At 40.7% G+C, this 18,723-nt stretch overlaps 1 protein-coding gene across 2 annotated transcripts in view; it reads left to right on the top strand.

Moving 5' to 3' along the window:
- Positions 1–3,742: 3,742 nt before the first annotated feature.
- arhgap45.L (Rho GTPase activating protein 45 L homeolog) overlaps positions 3,743–18,723 on the top strand; it is a 60,647-nt gene continuing 45,666 nt past the window's right edge. Inside the window, exons 1-2 of one of the 2 annotated variants that reach the window (XM_018246395.2) lie at positions 3,743–4,005; positions 6,114–6,417. In XM_018246395.2, the coding sequence (XP_018101884.1) occupies positions 3,922–4,005; positions 6,114–6,417 (388 nt within the window). In that variant the 5' untranslated portion in view covers positions 3,743–3,921. 2 annotated transcript variants of the gene reach the window in all.

The following is an 18,723-nucleotide window of genomic DNA, read 5'->3' on the forward strand; positions in this document are numbered from 1 at the left end:
GGAAGAAGATGTCGTCTGTGAACTCCCTGGACTGGACCTGTGCAGAAGGGTAAGTAACAAGTTAGGTGCATTTGCCCAGCAGGACGGGTAGGCCAGGGGGGAGGAGGGAGGGTGGGCAACAAACGGGTGGGGGGTTTGCGCCGACTAGGTTTCCTTCCCCTTTAATGAAGTCATTTGCACATGGATAGGAAACTGGCTACAGGATCGGGTACAGAGGGTGGTTGTTAATGGCACATTCTCTATTTGGAGTAAGGTTCTTAGTGGGGTCCCCCAGGGCTCGGTATTAGGTCCACTTTTATTTAACTTGTGCATTAATGACTTAGGGGAAGGTGTTGTAAGTAATGTATCAGTTTTTGCAGATGATACAAAACTATCCAGCCCAATTAATTCCATCCAGGATGTGGCATCCTTGCAACACGATCTTGACAAACAGGCAATCTGGGCAGCTAAGTGGCAAATGAGATTCAATGTTGATAAATGTAAAGTCATGCACCTGGGATGTAAAAATATCCAAGCCACTTATAACTTATACCCTTAATGGGACTGCACTAGGCAAATCCATTATGGAAAAGGACCTTGGAGTCCTTGTAGATGATAAACTTGGTTGTAGCAAGCAATGCCAGTCAGCAGCATCAAGGGCAAATAAGGTCTTGAGCTGTATTAAAAGGGGCATAGAGTCACGGGAGGAGGGGGTCATTCTTCCACTGTATAGAGCACTTGTAAGGCCCCATCTAGAATGTGCCATACAGTTTTGATCTCCATCACTCAAACAGGACATTATTGTAGTAGAGAGGGTACAGAGAAGGGCAACTAAGCTGGTGAAAGGTATGGAAAATCTTAGCTATGAGGAAAGACTGGCCCAATTGGGGATGTTCATGCTAGAGAAGAGGCGCTTAAGGGGTGATGTGATAACTATGTATAAATATATAAAGGGATCATATAATAATCTCTCTAATGCTTTATTTACCAGTAGGTCTTTCCAGCTGACACAAGGTCACCCATTCCGATTAGAAGAAAAGAGGTTCCGCCTTAATATTCGGAAGGGTTTTTTACAGTGAGAGCTGTGAAGATGTGGAATTCCTGAATCAGTTGTACAGGCTGATACATTAGATAGCTTTAAGAAGGGGTTGGATGGCTTTTTAGCAAGTGAGGGAATACAGGGTTATGGAAGATAGCTCATAGTACAAGTTGATCCAGGGACTAGTCCGATTGCCATTTTGGAGTCCGGAAGGAAGTTTTTTCCCCCTCTGAGGCAAATTGGTGAGGCTTCAGGTGGGTTTTTTTTGCCTTCCCTGGATCAACTGGCAGTTAGGCAGATATAATAAAAAACAATAATTAAAAAATAAAAAAAGGTTGAACTTGATGGACATGTGTCTTTTTTCAACCTTACTTACTATGTTACTATGTTACTATGACTATCAGTTAAATTATGTCTGATATGCATAAAATTCATGTCTGGCCCGTTGCCACCTCACTACCATGGTTGAATTAACATTTTGAGGGGAAAAATGCTGTATTGTGGACTCTTTAGTTATTGTACCGTGGATGTGATCACCAACTACCCTGGTCGTGATTCCAAACGGTATTTCAGTATTACACTTGTGGGTTTTATATAGCTGTAAACCTAAAATAATTTTTATGGGGCAGTGTTTTTACTGCAGACCATATGATAAAAAAGATAAGTCATGTGCCTTTATGAGTCACTGAATTCTGAGATAATGTCTAATATATTTTCTAAGTTTCAAGCAGAGTGGATGTGATATCTCCTATAACACTAGTGGTAATTTTGTATAAGGTAATACTGAATATCTAGTCAGTTATGGGACAGTTGTCCAGAATGCTAGGGACCCAAGGTTTTCCAGATAAGGGGCCTTTCTGTCATTTGGATCTTCAGAATCATTTAAATATTAAATAAACCCAAATAGGATTGTTTTGCCTCCAATAAATATTAATTATATCTTAGTTTGGATCAAGTACAAGGTACTGTTTTGCCATTACAGCAAAAAAGGAAATAACTTTTAAAAATGTGAATGATTTGATTAAATTTGAGTCTATGGTCTTCCCATAACTTGGTCAGAATGGGTTTACCGTTAACGGATCCCATACCTGTATAAGCCTATGTTTCAAATAAGGTGACTCTGAGCCATGTGACATCTTATCCCAGATATGTTTAGCGTTAGCAGAAAAAAATGTGAGAAAAAAACCTTAAATTTACTTCATTTATAATGGCAGGACATAAGGACTTATTACAGAGGGGATAGTAGGCTTTGGGAAGGCTTAACAGAGACTGTAGCAATGGCAGTTTACCCAATATTTGGCCATTTGACCATACTCACATTTCTGGATTTCTGAGAACAGATATAACAGTAATAAAGATATGGGATCTGTTATCCAGAATGCTCAGGACCTGGGGTTTTCCAGATAAGGGGTCTGTCCATATTTTGCTGATCCAAAGCTACTATAAAATAATTTAAACATTGAATAAATTACTTTTAGGATTGAAGAACGAATTCTCATGTATTATAATGTTGGGCTCTCATGCAAGAGACTCTGCTTTGATTCCCTGTGGCAACTTCCTTGTGACCCTGAAGTAGTAACTTAGTGTCCCGGCATACTTGGTGCACCTATTTCATAAACATATAAAGTATTTTAAAGGGCTGGTTTACCTATAAGTTAACGTTAAGTATGTTATAGAATGGCTAATTCTAAGCAACTTTTCATTTGGCCTTAATTTTTTCTTTTTTATAGTTTTTGAATTATTTGCCTTCTTCTGACTCTTTCCAATTTTTAAATGGGGGGTCACTGACCCCATAATAAAAACAAATGGTTTGTACGGCTACAAATGTATTGTTATTCCTACTTTGTATTACTCATATTTCTATTTAAGCCCTCTCCTATTCATACACCAGTCTATTATTTAAATCAATGCATGGATGCTGGGTAATTTGAACCCTTGCAAACAGATTGATGAAATTGCAAACTGGAGAGCTGCTGAATAAAAAGCTAAATAACTCAAAAACCACAAATGATAAAAAATTAAAACCATTGCAAATGTTCTTAGAATATTACAATGTACATTGTAGTAAAAGTTGAACAAGCCCTAAGGCATTGACCACCTAAAAAAGACCATGTTAGAAATGGAGTTCTTTGGAAACTCTAGTACCTTATTGGTGTTTGCGTTTGTGGAAACTGTAACAGTGCACAGAGATTAACATATGCCTGAAGCGACCACTTGGGAGAGTTAACATAATTGTTATAAATACTGCCCTCCATACAAATGCTGCCCTCCATTTGCTAAAGGTTTCCTGTTTAATAATTGACGGCTCTATATACACTCTTGGTCATTGTAGGTATAGGAAAATGTTTTTGTTTATTGCTTTGATTGGCAATGTCAGAACACAGCTGTTTTAAACACATTGGGAAATGCATACAGATTTATATAAATATTGTCAGCTATATAATGAAAAAGGTTCACAAAGTTCACAATCACCTAGCTTAGATTTGTTGGCTTGTTCTCCATGCAACTTATACATTATCTCCTTTATGTGAACCTTCTGCATAACTTCCTCTATTGTTACCATTTAAACATTCATTAAGGGTACACATATACACATGACAAGCATGCAGCTGTAGGAGGAGACAGGATGCTGCTGTGGTCCCAGCATTCACTGAGTTAACGCCCTCTACCTCTTCCTGTCTGTCAGTTTTGGGGTAGTGGTCATCCAATTAGGAAACCGCCTGACATCACATGGCATCTGACAGCAGCAGTTCTGAGCACCAAGCATCAGCTCTCTGAAAAAACCCTAAAACCTGCCACCCCCATAGAGGGGTGCAGGACCTGGTAAAAGGGGTCTGAAATTGAATATCGTCCATGCTAAGGGAAATATTTGTGATAAAACCAGGAGAGATATCTAACCCAGGATGTTTTCAAGGAAGAAGCGGGAACTGATGAAAACCCCGTCCTTATCAAAGAAAAGCAGAGCAGGAAGCCCAGCACCGCAGAATGTAAGTTTTGTTGTAGCTAACTTTGAATACAGCATAGCAGATAGCTCTTCACATAGCACAACTACCTACACAGCACTTAACAGCACTTGTCAGTAAATTTAACACTACCACACTGCAAAATTCATCTGGGCTCTATGCATTCACTTTCACATTCTGCTTTAAAATGCATTGCAGGTATGTGATCTATTATCCACAATGCTTGGGTTTTCTGGCTAGGGGCTTTTCTGTAATATGAATCACCATAAATGTTTTATGTCTTATAAAAAAAACCATTAAATAAACCCAAAAAAATTTTTTGCCAACAATATGATGGAACGTAGAGCCAGATTTATCAAAATGTGAGATCAGAGTTCACCACATAAAAAATTCATTAATTTTGTATGTATTCCTATAGAATTTTTAGAACTGTATTTATCAATGGGGGTCACCATTTGATAACTACAATTCTAAAAATCCCATAGGAATGAATAGAAAGTGAGTGAATTTTTTTGTAGTGAGCTCTAATCTCACATTTTGATAAATCTGCCCCTTAGTTAACACCAAGTACAATGTACTATTTTATTATTAGTGAGAAAAAGGAAATTGTTTAATTTTAAATATTGGGTTTCTCCTATAAGGGATCCCAAACTTGTATAACAATTTTGGAACAGGCACAGTGAAATATTAAGCTAATAACAAAGTTATAACAAACTCTCAGCTCAGTAAACATTTTTACATTATATACAGTAGTTATGACTGTTTAAAAGGAATCAAATATGAGATAATTATGAGAATAAATATTATTTCATATTATGAGAGTAAGTATTACACTATTTTTTATAATAGACAAGTTTCACTGAGTCATGTGGCACAAATTACATCACTTAGTACCAATTCTAACTGATGACATCACTAAGTACCATTAGAATATATTTTATGTAATAATCATGTATATGGTATCTTATCGCCTTATAAATTGTGCTTAGTGATGCCACTTCAAGGCTCCTAACCTGTATAAAAGCACTTGTCATGCAGCCATGCTGTCTTCTAAAGCCTTATGTTTTAAATAAGGGATGCATTTTTCCCTTTACGCCTTGAATCCTTTGTGCTGCGAATTTTATATAATTTTATATGTAAACATAGATGGCGGTATTTTTGACTATTCAGCCATACAAAATGTCTCCAGTTCAGTTAAGTGTGATGGCTGCCGAGCATGGACAGCCTGATTCAAATCATCACATACATTTTCGATGATATTCAAGTGGGGGGGACTGTGAGGGCCATTCCAGAATATTGTACTTCTCCCTCTGCATAAATGCCTTTGTAGATTTGGAAGTGTGTTTAGGGTAATTGTCTTGTTGGAATATCCAACCCCTGCATAACTTCAACTTTGTGACTGATGCTTGAACATTATCCTGAAGAGTTTTGTGATATTGGGTTGAATTCATCAGACCCTCGACTTTAACAAGGGCCCCAGTCTCTGAACTAGCCACACAGCCCCACAGCATGATGGAACCTCCACCAAATTCGGTAGTAGGTGTTTTTCTTCCGCCATGCAAATCGCTTTTTGTTATGACCAAATAACTACATTTTTGTCTCATCAGTCCAAAGCACTTTGTTCCAAAATGACTGTGGCTTGTATAAATGAGCTTTTGCATACAACAAGCGACTCTGTTTGTGGCGTGAGTGCAGAAAGGGCTTTTTTGTCATCACCCTGTCAAACAGATGTTCTTTATGCAAATTGCACTGAATTGTAAAATGATGAACAGATACACCATCTGCAGCAAGGTGTTCTTGCAGGTCTTTGGAGGTGATCTTTGGGTTGTCTGTAACTATTCTCACAGTCCTCCGCATATGCTGATCCTGTATTTTTCTTGGCCTGCCAGACCTGGGTTTTACAGCAACTGTGCCTGTGGCCTTCCAATTCCTGATTACATTCCTTACAGTTGAAACTGACAGTTTAAACCTCTGAGATAGTTTTTTGTAGCCTTCCCCTAAACCATGATACTGAACAATCTTTGTTTTTAGATCTTTTGAGAGTTGCTTTGAGGATCACATTTATGGATCCCATTTATGCTACTGCCTTAATAACATGCCATACACCTCTAAAATTATTGTCTTGTAATTAGGATCTTACACGAAAAGATGTTACGGACTCCTCCAATGATTTGGCATCAAGCCCTCCATCAAACAGCAGCCCAGTCTCCTCAGGGACATTAAAGAGACCTTCAAGTCTGAGTCGTCATGCTAGTGCTGCAGGAATTCCTCTCTCATCTCCAAGAGGAAAGGCCACTAAGCCTGCAAGTACCCCAAGTCCTCCAGAGAGTGGGGAAGGTCCTTTTATAGACGTAGAGGACATCTCACAGCTTTTGGGGGATGTAGCCAGATTTGCAGAAAGGCTTGAGAAACTTCGGGATGTTGTACAGGATGAAGGTAGGTAACTCAGGAGAAAGAGCATGTTAATTGAAGGCTATATATCACTATTAGAGTAGTGCAGTGCATTGGGGGTCAGGAGCAGTGTATGGAAGACGCAGCTTTAATGCCAGTAAAGGTGAGTTTTAGGAACAGTAACTTTACTCCCTTATAATTATTGGAGCCCTGACTTGAAGGTTAATAAGGCTGAAAATAGGGTTGTACACTTATTTGCTGTTCTGGATATTATTTGGACTATTGCTGTATGGCTAATACATTAATTTACATATAACTGTAACCTTGTTGCAAGCTAAGAGGGTTCTGACCAAAAGTTTGACCTCAAAAGGTCTTCTGTAAAAGAGGTTTTTGTAAAAAGCTACTGTCTAGAAGAATGTCAAAGGAAAGAGAGAGGAGATAGAGAAGCAGTTATTTCAGATATACTCCAGTACTGCAGTCCTCAAAGAAGGGTATTCCTATTCAATTTCCTATGGAAATTGAAGATGCCATCAAAACACACATTACACAGTATCACAAACTAATACAGGTATGGGATCTTTTATCCAGAAAGCTCCAAATTACTGGAAGGGCATTTCCCATAGACCCCATTTTAATGAAACAATACATTTTCCCCCTTTTTCTCTGTAATAATAAAACAGTACCTAGTACTAACTAACAGTTTTAATCCTTAGTGAAAGCAAAACAATCATTTTGGGTTAAATTACGATTTTAATTTTTTTTTAGTTCCTTTAGATGTAAAGGAGAACTGAACCCTAGAAACTAGTATAGCTAGAAATGTATGTAAACAGCCTAAAGATTTGGCATCTCTATAGTAGCAGTAGTAATCCAGGCCTTCAAAGTTGTCACAGGAGTCTACCATCTTGCATTTCGTTATGTGTGTCTGCAACACAAACAGGCTCAGTGCATGCTGTTGAGAAGCTAATCTTAGGGGTTGTCATAAATCATGAAGTGGAAAATGAGCTTTGCCTGTAATATATGCTGATACTACAGGGCAGATTATTAAATTCTTATGCTAGCTGTGCTGGTTTCTGAGCTGCCAATAATTATTTACTATTTATATTGTGACATTTATATGATATACAGGTACAATAAGAGGCAGATTTATCAAGGGTAGAATTTTGAATTCATATGAGTTTTTTAAATCAAAATTTTTCAAAATTTTACTGGAAATTCGATTGGGGGGTTATTTATTGAAATAAATAGAATATCTAAAACTCGGACTTAATTTACCGACCCAAAAACTTGAATCGAACTCAAATTGAATTAGACCAAACTCGAAACAATTTTTTTCTCCAAAAAAAACTTGAATGTTAGGAAGGCTACTGCCATCTTCAAATTGGTCACTGGATCTCTCCCATTGACTTATCCATGAATTCAGCAGGTTTTAAGTGGCAAATAGTCAAATTTGAATTCTTAAAGGGCCAGAGTTTGATAAATCTCGAAAAAAAAATTAAATTTTTTTTTCAAATTCAAATCGAGTTTGGATAATTCACTAGCCGAATTTGACAAGTTAGACCATAAAAAAAATGTAATGGGGTTACCTTGGACTGGTGTAGAACAACAAAACATAATGTACATTTCTGCCCTACTTCTCTAGTTAAGCTTTACTTAGATTTCATTAGGACATATAGGGGTAGATGTATTAAGGGTCGAATATCGAGGGTTAATTAACCCTCGATATTCGACTGACAATTAAAATCCTTCGGCTTCAAATATCGAAGTCGAATGATTTTGCGCAATTCATTAGATCGAACAATCGAAGGAATAAACGTTCGATTAAATCCTTTGAATCTAACGATTCGAAGGATTTTAATCCATCGATCGAACGATTATCCTTCAACCAAAAAAAGATAGCCAAGCCTATGGGGACCTTCCCCATAGGCTAACATTGACTTCGGTAGCTTTTAGGTGGCGAACTAGGGGGTCGAAGTTTTTTCTTAAAGAGACAGTACTTTGACTATCGAATGGTCGAATAGTCAAAAAATTTTTAGTTTGAATCGTTCGATTATAAGTCGAAGGTCGAAGTAGCCAAAAAAAACTTCGAAATTCGAAGTATTTTTTCTTCTATTCCTTCACTCGAACTTAATGAATGGGCCCCTTAAAGTGCCATGTTACAGAGCAGATCCCATTTGTTGCCAATAGATGAGGGCACATTGTAACTGGTATATTTATAATCAAGTACAGGTATGGAACTTGTTATCCAAAATGCTTTATACCTGAGGTTTTCCAGTAATTTGAATCTTCATACCTTAAGTCTACTAAAAAATCATGTAAACATTAAATAAACCCAATGGGCTGGTTTTGCTTCCAATAATGATTAATTATATCTTAATTTGGATCAACTACAAGGCACTGTTTTATTATTACAGAGAAAAATGTATTATTATAGAAAATTTGGATTATTTGGATAAAATGGTGTCTATGGGGGAAGGCCTTTTCAAAATTTCTGAGTTTTCTGGATAACTGGGTTCTAGATAAAGAATCCCATACCTGTATTCTATTCACTCCTCTTCCCCTTGAGTGTGTGAGGAATTTTAACCCCATGGTCCACATATTTTTGTGTGCACTGCTAGCAAAATGCAATGAGTACCGGCTATGGGCCCACAGCCAGCATCACAGGTTGCAAGACAATGGGGGTCATTTATCAACACTGGGCAAATTTGCCCATGGGCAGTAACCCATGTCAATCAATCAAATTGTTGCATTCATTGTTCTACTTACAGCTGGCGTCAAAAAGCTAATCACTGATTGGTTGCTATAGGTAACTGCCCATGGGCAAATGTGCCCAGTGTTGATAAATGAGCTCCAATGTGTTTTACCCATAGGGCTACATGGATCTGGTATGTTGGTTAATGTCATAGATTATAAGATCAACTGTATTAAAATGTCAAAAAAGTGTTTTATTTTACATTGTGCCTTTTGTATTTCCTTAATTAACATTCCCCAGAAACCTTTGCTGCACCAGCCATGAATTACACTTTCTACTGGCTGCTTTCCTAGGCTATTTAGGAGAGCATTCACTTTGCAACGTTAGATGCCAGCCAATCAACATTTTGTGGTTGGGCGGTGAGCATTGCCTTTGACTGAAGTAAACTCTAGTTTCATCGCTGAGCTGGCTGTGCATGATGGTAGTCCTAGTAAGGTGATTATCACAGCTGTTTTACAATAACAGCAATACCAAATTCTGCAGTGTCTGACTGAGGATGCTGGGACATGTTATTACTTTAACAGGAATGTCATCAAATTTGCACTTACTTGACTGCACTATTTGGCAATCCCTCAAATGAACAATTATAGATCCAGAAAAAATACATATTATTTATGAAACTGTTTCTGTGGAAATCAAGGGAATTCCCCTGTGAGATTGGTACTTTTAATGTGTAATACTTAAAGGAGAAGGAAAGGTTAAAACTAAGTAAGCCTTATCAGAAATGCCTACCTAAATATACCAGTAAACCCTCAAAGTAATGCTGCTCTGAGTCCTCTGTTAAAAGAAACACAGCATTTCTTTCCTTCTATTGTGTACACAAGGGTTCCTGCCTTCAGCTTAAACCTCCTTGCCCCAGGCGTGAGCATGCTCAGTTTGCTCCTCTTCTCCCCTCTTCCCTTCTCTGCTGTAATCTGAGCCCAGAGCTATAAGTGAGCAGAGAAAGACTCAGACAAGAAGTTATATCAAACCAAGCTAATACTGCAGCTGCTATCCTAAACAATCAGAGAACATCTAGAGCTGTTTACTCAGGTATGGTAAAACATTCTACAGAATAAATATAGCATTCTAGCTTGCACTATTGCAGCTCTATTGGCAATAAAATGCCTCTGTAGTTTTTCTTCTCCTTTAATTAGAATGATCTTGAAAATAATTGCTTTTATATTTGATATGAAAGTTGTATATACATTTACTAGTTGTATAACACATTCAGCAGCCTGAATCCAGTGCTGCTAAGGGTGTAATGTCTCGATCTTTGACTGACCACCCAGCAAAGGAAACATCCTGGGGAAGACAGGAGAACAATAATCCTACAAGTGTCAGTATCCTTTTATGAGGTTATAGTTTGGCAGTACAGTGAAGCCTCAATTTTACATACTTTAATTTCAAGTTTTCACACATTTTACACATTTTGTTTATGGTGCCAACAAGTTATAATGCATATTTTTCTGGATTGTTGTGATGTTTCCAAAAATGTTTTTGTCCTCTGTGAATGTTATTTGTAAAATTTAAGAGATTTAAAATACTAACCAGATGCATATTTTGCCCTGGTTCTGTCTGAAAATAGCAAAGTCCAATTAGTCTGCACTTCATACAGTCATGCCCAAATCATTTATTGGTTTATGCTGAGGGCACACTGTTGGCTGACCTCTTCTCCACTTTGTGTACATGCACTCAAGTGGAAGCTGTACTTTTCATTGCAGATCAACAAAGCTGGGGAAGGCAGCAGAACAGCCTTTTTTCAGCCTGGTAAAAAAACACAGGCTGTTAGTAGGGTTGCCACCTTTTTTAAACTGGTTTACAGGCTGGTGGGGGCAGGGACACAAAGGGGTGGGCCGTGATGTCAAAAGGGGCGGGCTGTGACAGCAAAAGGGGTGGGGCCAAGGGCGGGGCCGCGCCACGGACGCTAGAAGAGGCAAAAGAAAAGGTAAGTTCCAGGGGATTGGGGGCAGGCCGAGGGCTCCTTTTAATCATATTACAAATTTACCGGCAGCTACATTGCTGGTAAATTTGTAATACCGGCCCTGGCAGGTATTTTACTGGCTAGGCCGGTAAAATACAGGCCGGATGGCAACCCTAGCTGTTAGCAGCAAAGACAATGTTCCGTGTGCCTTGACCCAGGGCTGTATCCAGGGCCAATGCAGCCATTTAACCCTCACCCCACCAGCTCCACCACCAGATTTACACAATGAGTGTCCCATGCCATGGCAGCTGGAGTGGGGTTTAATTTATTGAATTATATTGGAACCTGAGGGCCGTCCCCAAAAATCTGCCACCCTAAGCACAGGCCTTCGGGTGCCTGTATGTATAAATATGGTCCTGCCCTGGCCATTAGGTTGTCCATCTGACTGTCAGAGAGGTCTTGCACATAGTGTGCCCCCATAGTCTAATACTAATGCTGCAATGCATTAATATATTACAGTGCATTGTATATCAAAGTAAAACTGTTGTTGTGATTGGCTAGAGCAGTGATGGGGTGGATAGTTTGGGGTAATCAATGTTCTATGGGTAATTTACCATTTATGGCAAGAGGATGCACAACAAGAATCCCCAGACCCTTACATGTCACATAACTAGGGTTGCCACCTGGTCAGTATTATATTTTATTTAAATATGGTTGATCCCAATGTAATTAAAAGGAAAAAAGAAGGACATGTAGGAAGGCGGTATTTTTTTCCAGAAAAGGTGGCAACCCTACACATAACAATTGTCAGCTGCAGGTTATGGGCTAACATCAGCTATTGTAACTGGAAAGCATGTCTTAAATAACAAGTACTTTCCACATGCCACTCTCAAATCACTATATATATTCCATAAGCATAACACTTAATATTTTGCTGTGACTATAATCACCATGAATGTTTAGGGTTGTCCTTTACAATGAACTGTTCTAAAAAATATCAGAACAAATCACCATCACCAAGAATTACTGGCTTTTACAAACAATGCAGCTTTTTGCCCAGAATTCCAGTGTGCTACAACTTAATATCCTTTACTAGCAGGCCCGGACTGGCAATCTGTGGGTTCTGGCAAATGCCAGAGGGGCTGCTGTATGGTTCCATAGAAAGTTACCATATAGTGAGCTGGTAGGGGGCTGTTTGGGCCACTGTACTTAGAATGGCAGGGCCTCTTTTGACTCCCAGTCCAGGCTTGTTTACTAGCACCGGTACAAATTAGCACTTAAAGTTGACTTAAGTTGTGGTGCTGATTTTTCACACAAAGCACTGTATTAGCATACAGTTCATTAGGTGCAATTAAGGGTATTGTTAACCTTTAAACTAACTTTTAGTATAATGCAGTTGGTCTTCCTTTGTTATTGTTTGTGATTTTATTAAATTTCAATTATTTAGCTTTTTGTTCAGCAGCTTTGCAGTTTGGAAATGCTGTCTGGTTGCTAGGGTTCAAATCACCCTAGCAACCATGAAATGAAAGAAAGACAGGAAGATGAATAGGAGTTGGCCTGAATAGAAAGATAAGTTATAAAAATTAAAAAAACAATAACATTGTAGCTTCACAGAGCAGTAGTTTATGGGTTGGTGGGATCAGTGACCCCTGTTTAAGACCCAGAAAGAGCCAGAAAAGGTAACATTAAAAAACAATCAAAAAAAGACCAATTGAAAAGGTGCAAAGAATAGCTGATTCTGTTAAATAAATGCTAAAAATTAACTTAAACGTGAGCCCTCCTTTAACCCTGGAAGGACCACCTCCTCAATGATGGTGCCACCTCAGTTCAGGGGCTTCCTATGTCCCTGGAATATGTACACCCTGTACTTCGCACAACTGCATGCAGGTCATCAAAGCAGGCTGAGCAGGAGCATTTCTTGCAAGCTGCAAGGAATAAGTATCGATGCAAATACCTTAGTGAATAACAGTTAAATGATGCTGGTATTTTAGGCAATAACTATTGCATATTGTATTTTCATTCTTCATTGCAGTTTTTAAATGATGACTTTAAAAATACAGTACAGCGTGGGGTTGAAACAACGTAGAGAAGTCAAGCATAGTGCTGATCAATGCAAAGAACATAGATACCCTTAAGCTGGGAAATTTGGGTGCCCACCTTGCCAACAGGGGTAATGTATTAAAAAAAAATCTAGTTTGCCAACATCTGAGCTTTCAATCAGACATTTGTTTTGCAATTAGCATTGCTAACCAGTAAATGTTACTGACCATTAGCAAACTTAAGAACATTTATTACATTACCAGAAAAATGTTTTCAATGTTGGGCAGACATTTTAAAAGTTTTTAGCCTGAAATACATTTTCAGTTTCTATTAATATAACTAAAAGTACTAGAAGACTATTGCACAGTAAAAGCTTAATAGATAAAGATTAGTGTGAGATGATATCTCGGTTTCTTATAAAATCACAATTATTTTGATGGACGAATGCATATGTTTCAGAATATCTCTATGTAAAGAGGTGAATTGGTCAGTTTAATGTTGAGGTGTTTATTTAAGGATAAATGACAGATTATAACATAGACATATTTTCTTCTTATGAGTAACAAAGAAAGGTGCAGATCTGGGTGAGGAGTGCAGACTGAAGGAGGCTGATTTGTTGCGGGGAGGGGGGCAGCTTCCTGAGGAAGGCAGATTCTCATCTGACTTGTTTCCTGTTTACTCAATTTCCAACTGACTTAGGGGGAGGGCGAGAGAAACATATTCATCTTATTTCAGGCATGTAGGGGTTAATGTATATAACATGTATACACATAAAGCACACGGCATTCAGTTTCTAGATGGTATCATATAAATATCATTACCATGTGATCTTCGCAAGGGTGAAGTTGCACCACAGGTGGTTTAAGTAAATGTCCCATGAAATATAACTTGGTCATTTGATGTACAATGAAGTAATGGGATAATGTTACGTCTCACTGCGGCACAACAAACAATTTGTAGTGCCCAGTCATAACATGAGATATCATGTATCTGGATTTAGCTGTCTGCATGTTCTTTATACACACCAGTGAGTTCAACAATTACCTTGCCTCTCCCTATGCCTTCTGTCTCCCTTTACCATCATCTCAGTGTCTCCGCAATGTTTGTATAACCCCCCCAGAGGACTGCCTCTCCTTGCCACTGTCTGCTGTAGAGTTTTCATATCACTCACTGCATGGCAACAGAGAAAACAGTGTGTTTATGTACACTGCATTTGATTGACACGCAGCCAGAAATATGTGTATACAGTGCATATTGCATATACCGATTTATTAATATACTGTAGGTGCTAAACTGCGGTGCATCCACCAATATAAACTAATCAGCAATTACTTTTAAAATGTCTACTTAAATTGAAAAAAATTAAAGATTGTGTTGCTTTCTATGTGCAACTACAATGATGCAGTTTAGCACTTTCGTAAGTAAATCATTCTCAATTTGGCTGTAATATAGGAGTCTGCTTGGAATGTTATGGTCCCAAACGCCCCACACGCAAGTGTTAGAAAATATAGGTGGCAAAAATCCTGTCTGAATGATGCACAAGTTGCCTAAGTGTCTCTTCCCATCTGCCGCTTGTGAATAAACACAGACAGCACTATCGGGCAAATTTACTAAAGGGCGAAGTGACTAACGTGGACGAAAATTCGCTACTTCGCCGATTTACTAACGGTTGTTGACGTAACTTCGCTAGCGAAGGAGATAGACTCTAGTGGTACTTCGCTCCTTAACGCCGGCCAAATTTGCGCTCTGGCGAATGGACGTAACTAGGGAAAATTGCGTCATACTTACCGTGATTTTCCTTTCCTTGACCTCTCCATGTCAGTACGTATCGGGTTAGCTCCGCCCCTTATGCCACGTCAAGAACCCTCCCACTCAAAGTTAATAAAGCTGACCCCTGAACCCTTGACCAGTGTCCAGTTACGAGCTTTTTTTTTTTTTTTTTTTTTTGTGGTCTCATTGGGAGGGCCGTACTGACATGGAGAGGTCAAGGAAAGGAAAATCACGGTAAGTATGACGCAATTTTCCCTATTCCCTAGCCCTCTCCATGTCAGTACGTATCGGGACGTAGCAAGCTACCAATCCCGGGTGGGAGACCAATAATATAATGAAGCCATAGCAGATAGTTGCAATTAAAACTTTAATGTTTTCCAGCCGCAGATCTGAGGACATTGGAACCGAACTGGGAATTTTCTGCTGAGGCTATGTTTAATTTGTAGTGTGAGACAAATGTGTTGGGACTAGACCAGGATGCCGCCTTACAAATTACCTCCAAGGGTGTGCCCGCTTCAGCCGCCCATGAGGTTGCTTGTCCCCTGGTAGAGTGCGCATTGACCTTTTCAGGCTCCCGTAGACCTTGGGAGGCATACGCCTTCTTAATGACTGTCTTAATCCAGCTTGCAATTGTGGATGAAGAGGCGGCTTTTCCCTTGTTCTTCCCTGCAGGAATCACGAACAAACGGTCTGACTTTCGGAATGTCTCTGTGGCCTTGCAGTATAAGTTTATTCCTGCTGCCACATCCAAGGCTCCTAGGACCTGATCCCCCTCCTCCGGAAAGGCTGGTAGGGATAACTCATCCTTAAAGTGGAATGGTGAGACCACCTTAGGCTTGAAGGTGTCTGCGAATCTTAAGACTACCCTGTCCTGGAAGAATACTGGGCTGGAGGTGTCGTATCTAATGGCTTGAAGTTCTCCAACCCTCTTGGCTGAGGTAACGGCTACCAGGAATACCACCTTGAGGGTGATATGCCAGACCGAACATTCGTCTGTTGGATAGAAAGGTGGTGAAGCCAATGCCGCCAATACTAGAGGCAAATCCCACTGAGGGCAGGAAGGTCTTTTTGGTGGAAGTATTCTGATAGCTGCTCTGAAGAACCGGACCACCAAGGGATGTTGTGACCACCTTGATTCTGAAAAGGCTGAAATGGCTGAAACTTGGGTCTTCAGTGTACTGATGCTTAGGCCCTTATCCAGTCCTGATTGCAGGAACGCCAGGATGTTACCTACTGTCAATGAGGACAATGAAATGTGCTTCTCCTGACTCCAATGGATAAAAACCTGCCAGATTCTTTCATATCTGCTAGTGGTGGAATTCTTTCTGGATTTTAGGAGTGTCTCTATAACGACCTCGGAGAGACCTTGAACCTCTAGGTTCCGCCGCTCAATCTCCATGCCGTTAAGGCCCACGGGCCTGGGTCCGGATGGACGAATGTGCCCTGAATCAGTATAGGACCTGCTAGGGAAATCTTCCAAGGAGGTTCCACTGAGAGATGCATTAGATGTGGAAACCAAGGTCGCCTTGGCCAGGCTGGAATTATGCAAATCACTTCTGCTCTGTCCTCCCTGATCTTCTGTATCACTCTGGGAATCAGAGGCAGAGGAGGAAAGACATAGGCTAAAGTCTGATTCCAATTCTGACAAAAGGCATCCACTGCCCATGCTGCCGGGTCTAGTTCCCTCGAGTAGAATCTCTTGCATTTCGTGTTTCCTGAAGTGGCCATAAGATCCACTACAGGACGTCCCCACCTCTGAGTTATCCTGCTGAAGATCTGTAGATGCAGGCTCCACTCGTGTCTCAGAAGATGGTGTCTGCTGAGAAAATCTGCTTGGGTATTTTCTCTGCCGGGAATGTAGACAGCTGTGAGATCTGACAGAGTCTCTTCTGCTAGGCAAAATAATGGTTCCACTTCCGCTAGCAGGATGCTGCTCTTTGTGCCGCCCTGTCTCCTGATGTAGGCTACAGCGGTGGTGTTGTCTGAGCGGATCTTCAGCCTGCAGCCTTCCAGCTGGTTGCGAAAACTCAAGCAGGCCTGAACTATCGCCCTGATCTCTAGGATATTTGAGGATACGCCTGGAACTGGATTTGGCCATTGGGCTTGAGCTACCTGTCCCTTGAACTCTGCTCCCCAACCTACGCCTGAGGCATCTGTTGTCAGTATGGACCATGGAGTTGGAAACAGATTGGAGCCTCTCGCTATGTTCAAAGGATTGTTCCACCAAACCAAGGATTGATGTATGTCCGGTGATATCTGGATGCTCTGATTCAGATCCAGCCCGTCCCAGCTGCGAAGGAATGTCACCTGAAGTGGTCTCAATCTCCAATGTGCCCAAGGGATAAGGCCTATAGCCGAAGACATTATCCCCAACAGGCTCAAGATTCTTGAAGCCGGGACGCAAGATGATGAAATCACCTCTTGGATAGCCCTGAAAGTTGCCTGTTGCCTTTGTTCTGAAAGGCATACTTGGCCCTTGACCGAGTCCCACCTGGCTCCGAGGTACAGCAGACTCTGAGATGGACGGGGTTGGCTCTTGTCCCAATTCAAGCACCACCCGTGGGACTGTAGGGAGAGGATAACCCGATCCCGATGGTCCAGAAGTTGATCTCTGGATGATGCTAGGACAATCAGGTCGTCCAAGTAGTGGAAAACTCTGATTTTCTGCCACCGCAATTGAGCCACTTGTGTTACAAGGATCTTCGAAAAAACCCGTGGGGCTGTGGACAGACCAAAAGGAAGTCCCTGGAACTGGAAGTGGTATCCCTCTATTGAGAATCTGAGAAATTTCTGGTCCTGGGGAGCAATGGGAACATGATGATATGCGTCTCGAATGTCCAGAGAGCACATCCAATCCCCCGGACATATTGCCTTCTTTACAGAATCCAGGGACTCCATCCGAAACTTCCTTGTTTTCAAGGTTCCGTTGACTGTCTTTAAATCTAAGATCGGGCGCCAAGCTCCTGATGTCTTTCTGACTAGAAAGAATACGGAGTAGACTCCTTTCCCTATCTCCTTCTTTGGGACTGGAACAATCACTTCTTGATGAAGCAGATGCCTGAGGCACTGAAAAAGGGCTTCTCTCTTTTCCCGATTGACCGGAATTGTTGAAGGACGAAAAATGTGTAGTGGAATCCTGGACCCAAATTCTAGTTTGTAGCCCTCCCTGATTATGCTTTGAACCCAGGCATCTTCTGTAGAACTTTCCCAGGTGGCCAGAAAGAGGCGGAGCCTTCCTCCAATTTTTGGCCCCTGAGGACCACCACCTTCATAACGGCTTACGGTTATCGCTGAAGGGTTTCCCCCTTGGTTTGCTGGAAAAACCTTGGCTGGCCCCTCCAGTTGTTTGGCTTCGTGTTGGATTTCTTATCCCGAAAGGAATAGGAGTCCGAAGGCCTCCCAGGCCTGTAAGGCATCTTCCCTTTTGATGCTTGCGGTCCTGAGAATCTAGGCTTCTTCCTCTGGGGAAGATACTGGCTTTTGCCTCCAGAGGCCTTGGAAATCAATTCCTCCATTCTTTTCCCGAAAAGGAGATGACCTTGAAAAGGAAGGGTGCAGAGGGCTATTTTGGAAATTGCGTCTGCATCCCATGACCTAAGCCAAAGAGCTCTCCTGGCAGAGACCGAGATGGCCATAGATCTAGAGGCCAGCCTAACCAGATCGACCATGGCGCTGGTCAAGAAGGAGGCTCCCAGCCTCAATTCCGCCATATCTTCAAGAATATCTTTCTTGTCTTTACCCTCTTGAAGGGCCTGTTCTATACAGGACACCCAGGTCTCCAAGGCCTTGGATACAGAAAGACCTGCTACTGCTGGTTTGATAGATTCACTGGCGTTCAAAAAGGCTCTCTTCAAATCTGTCTCCATTCGTTTGTCCATGGAGTCACGAA

Source organism: Xenopus laevis, chromosome 1L (genome assembly GCF_017654675.1).
Source record: "Xenopus laevis strain J_2021 chromosome 1L, Xenopus_laevis_v10.1, whole genome shotgun sequence".
NCBI classification, from domain to species: Eukaryota; Metazoa; Chordata; class Amphibia; order Anura; family Pipidae; genus Xenopus; species Xenopus laevis.